General features: G+C 35.3%; 2 protein-coding genes across 2 annotated transcripts; one reads left to right on the forward strand and one right to left on the reverse strand.

Moving 5' to 3' along the window:
• The first annotated feature begins 3,065 nt into the window (after nt 1-3,065).
• Nucleotides 3,066-3,740, forward strand: LOC141846230 (WEB family protein At3g51220-like). The gene is made up of 2 exons (XM_074734234.1): nt 3,066-3,206; nt 3,282-3,740. Exons 1-2 carry the CDS (start codon nt 3,066-3,068, stop codon nt 3,738-3,740), a joined length of 600 nt encoding a protein of 199 aa, XP_074590335.1.
• A 268-nt stretch (nt 3,741-4,008) lies between these two features.
• On the reverse strand, nt 4,009-8,752 carry LOC141843756 (HVA22-like protein i). The gene is made up of 7 exons (XM_074731792.1): nt 8,536-8,752; nt 8,227-8,318; nt 8,030-8,128; nt 7,881-7,937; nt 7,734-7,797; nt 7,438-7,656; nt 4,009-4,617 (listed from the first exon to the last, which is right to left on the reverse strand). Exons 2-7 carry the CDS (start codon nt 8,256-8,258, stop codon nt 4,201-4,203), a joined length of 888 nt encoding a protein of 295 aa, XP_074587893.1. The 5' UTR covers nt 8,259-8,318; nt 8,536-8,752; the 3' UTR covers nt 4,009-4,200.
• Nucleotides 8,753-10,121: the final 1,369 nt, after the last annotated feature.

Raw genomic sequence — 10,121 nt, forward strand, 5'->3', positions numbered from 1 at the left:
ACTCAGAATAAATTTAAAATACAATATATATATATATTCAGAAGTCGAACTATATGATATTTGGCCTATTTAAAATTCAAAATGAATCGAGACCTCTATGGATTTAGGAAGTAGTTTGAGGTATAGAGTAGAGATAAAAGTGTCGATCCGTCATATTAGTTTACCCTATTAAATAATTTAAACAGATTCGATTAAAATTTCATCATGAGGATCGATCTGTCTAAGTCTTTGTAAATTGAAAAAATTTATTTATTTATTTTAAATTTAAAAATTAAAAGTAAAAAATTTAATAGAATCGTAATCTGAATTATAAATTTTAACTTAATCCGTTTAAATTATAATTTAAATTTAAATTTTTTTAATTTTTTTTAACATGTTTATTGATTGATCCACCTAACTTGCAATCTGCTAATTTATAATCCGTCTTGGGTTATGTGAGTTGAAGATTTTCACCTGGTTAAGTTGGTGAGTTGACTCATCACACTCCACTATATAATGAGTTTACGACGAGTTGGCTTACCCTGTAGTAGGTTAGGCCGTCCAATCATAAATGTAAGCGTAAGGTTGTTGTTGATTTTTTGCAATGATCACAGAAATATAAAACAAATGACAACGTTTGTTAAAGTTTATGTTAATGTTTATAATAAATCCATAAATAATTTATGAATATATTCATATATTAACTTATTTAAACTTTAATTATAATTTTGTTTCTTAATTTTATATTAAAATATGATAAATAGTAATAATATATAAATTTCATTTTATCATATCTAAATAAAAACTTAAACTTTACTAAGTTTTTTCATCAATTTACTGAACCAAGTTAAAGTTATGAAAAATCCAAATTATATAAGTAAAATTTAAAAATATAAAATCACATACCCAATATCAATTTTGCACCTCCATTAAAAAAAAAATAATTTTTTTAATCAATTGTTATAATATAGTAATTCAGTGTGCTACTATGAACATGAATAATAATTTTAATCGATTGTTACTATGTAGCCACCGATTAATTTTTTTATTTTTTAAATTGATTAAAATATCTTCTATGATAAAAATTCATTGTTCTCAATATGATGTATCAAATTGGTATTTAAGATCATCGATATATTCAAGAATATACGAGTGCATACTATGTCATTTCAAACTTTTTAGGTCTCTCATTCAATTTCCTCCAAAAGTGATTAATTGACTTAGAAAGTTTAGAATGATATGGAATCATATTTTATGTACTCAAGCAATGCTTTTGAATATATCCATACCCTCAAACACCAATTCGATACACTATATTGAGAGTAGTGAATTTTTAAACATGAATCAAGTATAAGAAATAATGTCGAAACATTATAAATAATACGATAATGATATGCACAAATCAACACCATAATTGAAATTCTTAGACTCTTCTCTTTTTAAAAATATATATATTTTTTATTTTTTGAATGACTAAGATAGATCAGTCAATTTCGTTCGAAAATAACTGATGGAACTAGAAAGCTCGGAGTGACATGAAATCAGATTCTATGTATTCTGACAGTACTCCTAAATGTATCCATATCTCAAATACCAATTCTATACACTGTACTGAGAGCAATGAATTTTTGAACACGAATTGGATATGAAAAATGATGTCAAAAACTCATTATAAATAATACGAGGATGATACTCATTGATCACATCACATGATCGTTGGACTCTTCTTTTTATGAAAATATAATTTATTTTTTTGAATGATTAAGGTTCATCAATCTGATTTCGTCCAAAAATGATTAATGAATTCAACCCTTGAGGAACGAAGGATTTATATTTAGCCCATGACTCAATCTTAAAAAATTGTTATAGTCACGTAATCAATCAACTAGAATGGTATTCAATTGATTGATAAATGAGTCAACTAAGAATTCGACTAAAAAATGAAGCAAAATACTTCTAAAAAGTTGTCGATTACTAAGCCAACGCTTGATTGGTCCTATGAATCAATTGACTAATGAACCTTCCAAACAACTTGTTTGCAACATCAATCCATTAATGACCGATGGTAACATATCAAAGTTAGACAAATGCATCCATCAGTCATCAAATCTATTAATGAATCGACTGGTGATATCAAATAGTCAACTAACGATTAAAAAAAAACTTAATTTCGAAGTTAAAATGCAAAAGTGAAGCTGATACCATAAATACGGACATATGACAATTGAGAATTCAAAGGAAGAAGTCTAAAATCTCACCCCTTTAACTCATTTTTCAACTCATTATAAAGAAAGATAGGATTTCTCATCCTCCATCTTCGATGGCTGAAGATGTATTAAAGGACTAATCCACCTAAAAGATTATAACCATAAAGTAAAATTACATTAAAATAGTAGCGTTATTCGTCCCTCCCCTCTTTTGATTTGATGTTGTCGACCTCTAGAGAGAATTCATTTCAAATTAATTTTATTATTCAATTAATAATTCATTAATTCTAAATTTTAAATTTACAAACTTGATCTATTCAGTTCTTTTATGGCCTTAATGAAGACTTGCATCCACCCAATTCCCAAACTACAATACTCCTTCACCAGTCTCTAGGATATTCGGGTTGTGATCTAGGGACCCGCAATTCGATTCCCATCTACGGCGTATTTGTAAGAATTTTTTTTCAAATAGAGAACACAATCAATCTGGATTGATCATATGCGCTTCCCAATTTACTCCTTCACCATCCTTTTACAGTTTACTCTTTATGGAAAGAAAAAACCTGCATAATTTCATGCTAGAAATCAAATCCTCGACCTTCAATTCTTCCACCGAATGAAGCGAAGCTGCACAGTTGATCCATCTCTTTCCCTCCCCACTATATCCAATGCCACCCCATTCCATTCCATGTGATCGACGTATGAGAGAATAACAGTGAAGTGGACGCGAAGTAACCAAGTTCATCCCTTCCCTAACCAAAACTTCCACTACACCATTCCTCTCCTCTCCCTCACCATCTTCCTGCTCTGCTCATATAAATCAAACCTCCATTGCTACCTTCTCCATACGTCTATTGGTCCTCCTTACTTTGCAGCGCCATGGGCAGCAACAGTCAGGCTGGCGCCGCCGCCAGAGCGGAGGTCGATACCAGCGCCCCATTTCGGTCGGTGAAGGAAGCCATCCTGCTCTTTGGCGAAAAGGTTTTGGCCGGCGAGATCTACGCAAACCGCCTTAATCAGGTACTTGGAGTTTTCTTTTTCACGCGACGTGCATTTGCAGTCGCAAATCAGTAACGCGAACCCACCGCCCAACAGTTTGGTGCCACAGCGAACAGAGGCGGCGAGCATGAAGGCGCGCGTCTGAGCTGCGTAGTGGTGGAATTAGAAGAGGCCAGGCGTGAGTTAGCGGAGGCCAACGAAGAGCGTTCGACGTTGAAATGCCGCCTCGCCTCGCTTCATGCGGAGCTGGAGAGCACGAGGTTACAGCTTGCGCAACTCAAGGCCGAAGATGGGCAGGAGAAGAGGATCAAGGACATCGGGGAAGTCGAGGTCGAGGCGGAGAGCACCAACAGCCGCGCGGTGGAGCTTCAGAAGAGGAGGTGCGTCGCGTTCGCGGATCCGCCGGCGGTTCGGGATGAGCAAGCGCTGTTGCAGAGGCAAAGCTCGGTGATGAACGAGGAGGAGGAAGAAGAAGAAGAAGAAGAGCAAGAAGAAGCAGCAGCTGTTGCCTCTCATTGCTGGACTCTTTGCGAAGAAGAAGGAACAACAATGTGATTAAGAGGGGGATTGTGTGTCAATGCTGCTGCTACTGCTTCAAAGATTGATTTGCTACAGATCGATGTATCTAAGGCACTACTGTTCTCTCTTTTCTGAACATTTCAAACAGTTGAATCTTTTAGAAGTGAATCAGTTAACAATGAACAAGCACGCAAAATCAAATTTTGATTCCTCAAAAACATTCCTTTCTCGCCACACAGATTACACATCCTTTTTGGGATCGACTGCAACCGAGGTTCCACCCTTCATGTCTCCAGTGAATCTCACTATGAATGCTCGCGCATGCTCAGGCCAACGAACAATCATTCATCATAAAAATCAACAAAACACAACTCCATTCTCCACGCAGCAGTCCAAATAAGATGTTTTGAAAGTTATTTACAGAGATTATGAGATGGTCTGGAAATTATCCCAGTGAAATGAATTCCCATTATCAATGAGAAATCAAGCAATATCTCTAGCGTGCAGCATGACCAGCAGTAGCAACTCGCTTTCTCAGCCTGGCACGAGTCACACGGATGGCTTCCTCAATTGGCGTTTCTTCAGGAGGAGCATTAGCGTCTTCATTCGGTGTTTCCTTGTCACTGGCATTCACCGTTACCACTTCTGATGTTTCCATTTCACCTTCTGTTGGTTGAAGAGCTGTAGTTTTCGCATTAGGCTGACTTGATGAAGTTGATGCTTGGGCAGTAGCCTCTGTTGGAGGAACAGCTACCTTTGCTGATTCCTGACGCTGGATCCTGCTGGGGCTGGAAGATGCATCGTTGACTTGCTTAGCTTGGGCTACTGGTTCATGGGCAGCTGTTGTTGATTTCACTCGACGGATCTGCGACGATGGTGCCTGTCGTTGTGGTAATTTCTCTGATTGTGATTGCTGCAAAACAGATAGCTTACTTTGGTCATGACTAAATGATGAATCGTTCAGGTGCAATTTAATCATTTGAGATATTAGCTGTGCTTAATCCAACAAAACAAGAGGATAGTAAAATAGTTTCAACTTGCATGTTAGTAGGATCTTTACATCATTCAAGCAACCACCTTTCACAAATTTTCAAAGCTCTGCTTTTTTTCCCTCTATTTTTTTGTTACCAAAATTGAGGGCATTTTTAAAGTTTAGGATGTAACCAATTTAGTTAGTCTTTAACAAGAACTTACTAATCCATTCAGAATGAAACGTGTGAATCTTACATACCAATGTTTTCCTGCACGGAAGGAGACATACTAGAAACTGATAAAAATTGGTTTGCGTTCTTAAAGTGTCGCAAGGCTCATCCTGGTCACCTAGTTGGGACGGAAAATTAATAGAGAATCCATTAACATTTCTGCTTGTGACTTGACTCTATGCAGTCCAAGAAAGGGAGCCTTGGTGCAATGTTAAAGTTATTGTTGTGTGACCTTGTGATCACAGATTCGAATCGCGGAAACAGCGTCTTGCGATATAAGGTAACACTGTATATGATAAATCCAATATGATCCGATCTTTCTCCAGGACCCGCATTGACGGGAGCTTCATACATCGGACAGCCCTTTGACTCTATGCAGTCCAACATTGTAGCAAAAAGTCCCAAGTGATCTGGAGTCATAGGGATAGTCATGAGGCTCAAGACAGCAGAATATTCAAAAAGAAGAATGAGATATTGGTGCTCTCATCATAGTCCCAAGTGATCCTTTTTCAACGAGTCCCCATGCCCTTATTTGAAGAAAAAAGTGCCTAACCCTTGGATCCATAGCTATGGTCTAGTATCCTATTCAAGTAACATAGATTTATGCTTCTCACATGCATTTAATTAGAAGCACCTAACCTTAGTTAGCAACATGGCAAGGTAGGAGGATACAAAGTTTGGATGAATGGAAGGGTCCTTATTGAAAATAGAGGTCTACTACGTGCGATTTTTTCCAACAATATTGTATATTTATATGAAGGAAGTCCCCATGCCACTCAAACAACTCTTTGGGTGGAACATGAATCTTACGGAACAACCCTTTTTAGCCATCTGATCCAATCAAATTTAATCCCAGCCATTGATGGTTAATTAACAAAGAGTGGCCATCGACATCAAGATTAGATTCCAACTGAATTACACGGCTACAAAGAGGCACTCCATAGAAGATCTTAAGGAGGGCCCCTAACCCTTACGTAGAATTTGTGTTCCTTTGAGTGAGGCCAATGGGATAAGCCCCAAATATCATAATTGTGTTGTTCATCATACATGGGTCCAAAGCTATCTAAATTTGATCTTTGACCAAACATAGTGGCCATACTAATCAATGCCCCTATAATCAATTCACTATTGATATGGGTCTGCTATGTGATCCTCACAGATTTATCTATCAGTGAAGATGAAATGTGAGTGAAATACTGAATACACCAACTCTGTGTGCGAACAGAATAAGATAAATGTCTTTACTCACTGCTAGAGTAAGAATGCTACATCTTGGATTACTAGAAATATGCCAAAACATAAGTTATCACACCTCTAATGACTCAGTGAAGAGATAAGATGATAAAGGAAGGCTGAAATGGATATCTAAGGACTATGTGACATTGGCTATACAACTTATTCATTCAGACCGGATCCTGCAAGGAAAAAGGTGGTAGGCCTTTGAAAATCATTAAATGACTATTTTAAGGAATCCAACAGAAACATAAAGTTCAGTAATCCTTGCTAGAGCTATAGTTTGAACTGATACACAAGAAGAAAGACAATCAATGAAGTACCACCACTATAATAAAGAGAAATGCCATTTTCTTACCAAACACTAGAAACAAGAAAAGAAGAATTTTTCATCTAGATTTTTTTTTATCTTAATACAGATATTTCGACTGTGAATGTAACAAATAAATTAACTCAAACTTGGTGTGGCACAAACAGTTAGAGGTGATAACAGAAACATTGATGTGACAGAAGAAAATAATATATGTTATTCTTGGGGGCAATGAAAGAGGTAAGAATTTCATGTCATGCACAGTAATTAAGATAAGGGCATGTGGTTGCACAGGATGACACTCAGTCAGCTTCCTTGATGAAGTTTGCACAAGAAGCCTATAAATACAAAATTTCTTGAAATTAGGTGAGGTTGTTTAGTTGTGGTATATCAAATCTTAGGATTGGCTTTGAAATCAACAAGTGGAAACAATTCAGTTGCCAAAAGTAATTGTAGCAGTTCACTTCAAACTTCCGCTGAATTAGATTTGGTGAATATTTTGTTAATTTTTATTCGATGGGTAGGTTTGGGAAGGGAGGGGGAGAATTCATTCACATATAGATTCATGAGAGACATATAATCTAGGATAAAATTTGTTCTTCAACAAGAATAAAAAATAAGGATTACATGGAAAATTTAGAAAAGGAAAATTAGTAAAGGAAAATACCTTGACAGACACAGTAGCAACCATGCAATAAAATGATAAGAAAGTTCCAACAACTATAGAAAGGCAAAGAGATTTGAAGAATAATTTCCTCAAATCTAGAATCAAACATTGACATTGTAGAACCCCATATCAACTCTCCAATTTAGTCATTGCTCAGTCAACAATCACATTGAAGACTAACCATTTTATGGGCATAGTTGACACTACCAATAGAAGTTACCAACAATAAGGAAACTCTGGCAGAACGTTTCCAAAATAATTCATCAATGAGAAGTGAACAGGTAGAAGAAGAAAAAGATGTCTAGATTGATCGATTAGTACCTCAAAAGGCCGAGCTCTTGATGGTTGTGAGGCTGATTGCGAAGCTACATACTGTAGGATCTCAAAAATCCTTGTCTGACCATAACTAGCAACCTTCTGCAAGTGGATAATGACAAAGTCTCCAGCCCTCGTTCTCAGCTCAAGCAAGTTGCGATCTATTTCATTTTCATGCTTTGACACATATGGTCGAAAGAAGGTTTCATAAATATATGTTGTTCCCTGCCCAGAAATGAATATTTACCTCAAGCAAGTTGTCCACCAAATATACATGCAAAATGGAATCTGTTAGGTTCTACCTTTGTTTTCGGACACCATAAGTAGATGAAAAAAGCCAACTTTGCTTCTCCATACATAGGTATCCTAGAAGAAAGGAGACAAGAATGATCATGCAAAACCACAAAACTGAGAAGCAAGTGTAGCAAAAGGATAAAAAGAAAGAATACCATGAAACGAAATTATCCATCAATCTTTCAAAGACCGTAAGAACAGCAACCAAAATCCTAAAAAAAATCACAAATTTCACATTTAACTCATAAAAGATCCAAGAAATGCGGAGCTTATTATGTACCCATGACAAGAACCGTGAACGCACCAGTACTGACACCAAAAAAGCAGCTGCTCTATGTCCGGCTTGTTTAACTCCACGGTCTTGAAGCATTCATAAGCCGGGTATGCATACCCGAGAACCAACCTGTACACAACAATTAGTCAAAACTCACCATTTTCCTCCGTCAAAGTAGATCATCACGAGAAAGGGGAAATTACAAACACCAAAACCTAATTACTCACGCGAGGCTTCTCGTGACGAAACTGCCGATCATGTTGAACTGGCGAAGAAGCAAGTAACGGGCACTCCCTCAGTCCTCTCGAGCAAACCCCTGCTGCAAGATCGAAGGCCAACAATCATCTTTATCAAGCACAATGTCCAAAAGATGTCAATTCGAAGATCAAACATAAAGATTGGTGCCGAAACTAGCGAGAAAAAGAAGTAGGTCTTAGAAAGAAAAAGATCAGCAAAAAACTGTGGCAAGCAGAGATCCACAAAGCGGAAAGGATTAAAGGGAGAAAAAAAAGTGAAATCAAAGAAAAAGAAGGTACCGACGGATAAATGACCCTATCCAGTTGAAAGAAGAAGAGTCTCCAGCCGACACGGATGAAAGCAAGAGGGAGGGACAGCGGAAGATGGCCAGAGGGGAAGGTGGACGGAAGCGGCCCAAGCTGCCGCCTTGTGTGCCCCTCTTGCGGTGCTCGATTTACTCGGTCGCCTTCGCACGCTTTCTCTCGACCTCGCGACGCTCCGAGCTTCGAGATTTTAACCACTCGATGACGGAGGTAAACGACAATGATGGCCAGACGTGGTTTTCAAATTACGGATCGGGTTAACTTGTCTTCGTAAAGCCGTGAATATTTCGGCAGTCAACTCTCTCGAATACCTTCAACAAAATAAATAAATAAATAAATAAAATTTATGATTCCAATAATTTATAAAATCGATCTCACGATCAATTGATGAGAATAAAAAAGAATATTATCTCGATTTTATTAAAATTTAATTCTTATCTATTTCAATAATTTTATTCTATCATAATCAACTCAATTATATTTCAAGAATAAACAAGTACCTAATTCATTGATAGTGAGTTGATTGTTTACGATTTAATAATGAATAGATTGCTAAATTTTTACTCTTATTATATAACAGTTTAATAAGTTTATGAGACCGTACTAATTTTAAAAATTGATGTCTTTATGTATAAATTGTGATTTCCTCGGATAGATTGAAGATTATGAGTTTTTGAAATCTTTATAATTTTAAAATAATTTGATATAAATTCATTAAAAAAATTCAAATGTGTCATATTTACTTATCAATACTATCAAAAAATTTTAAAAATATAAATTTTGATTAAAATTTATCAATAATCTTAAAATCTCAGAATCATTTTAAATAAGGATGATTACATTCTTAAAGTCTTGTGAATGTAATTATACCCTTAAATTTAGATTCCACATCTCATATTGAGAATTATAATTTTTATAACATTGAAATAATTTAACACAAGCTTATTAAAAGATATAGATCTATTATACTTACTCACTAATACTATCAAAGAATTCTTAGGAGTCTTTTAGGTCTATCATACTTACTCACCAACATCGTCAAAAGGTTCTTAGATCTTCTTTAATTCAGACCATATCAAGAATTTAAGGTTCTGGACACTGTAAGACTAAAGAATTTTAAACACCTCAAAAATATTTCAAATTAAATTCATTATAATTCTTACTTATTAAATAGAAAATTATAAATTTCTAAAATTGATATAATTTTAAAATATTTTATCACAAACTCATAAACTCATTAGACTACAGTATATAATTTGAGTCAATAGTAAATCAGAGGTATAATGAAAATTAAGCACTTGTTTTTGTTAAACATGAAAGTAGAGTATGCATTTTGAATATTTGGGAAAATTATCTTTGCCGTAAATATTTTCTGGTAGTTCCAATTCTATTTTAATAAATATATTTGATGATAAAATATTTTATTTTTTAAAAATCCATTATGTTTTATATCAGCAAAAATAATATGATATATATATATATAAGTGACATGACAGAAAGCGAAAGAAAATGGTTGAAAATATTAGTAAAAAAATGATCAAGCAAGTTATTATTAAAATAGG

The sequence above is a fragment of the Curcuma longa genome, chromosome 1 (assembly GCF_044706935.1).
Source record: "Curcuma longa cultivar G26 ecotype Majalengka, Jawa Barat chromosome 1, ITB_CL_G26_1.1, whole genome shotgun sequence".
NCBI classification, from domain to species: domain Eukaryota; kingdom Viridiplantae; phylum Streptophyta; class Magnoliopsida; order Zingiberales; family Zingiberaceae; genus Curcuma; species Curcuma longa.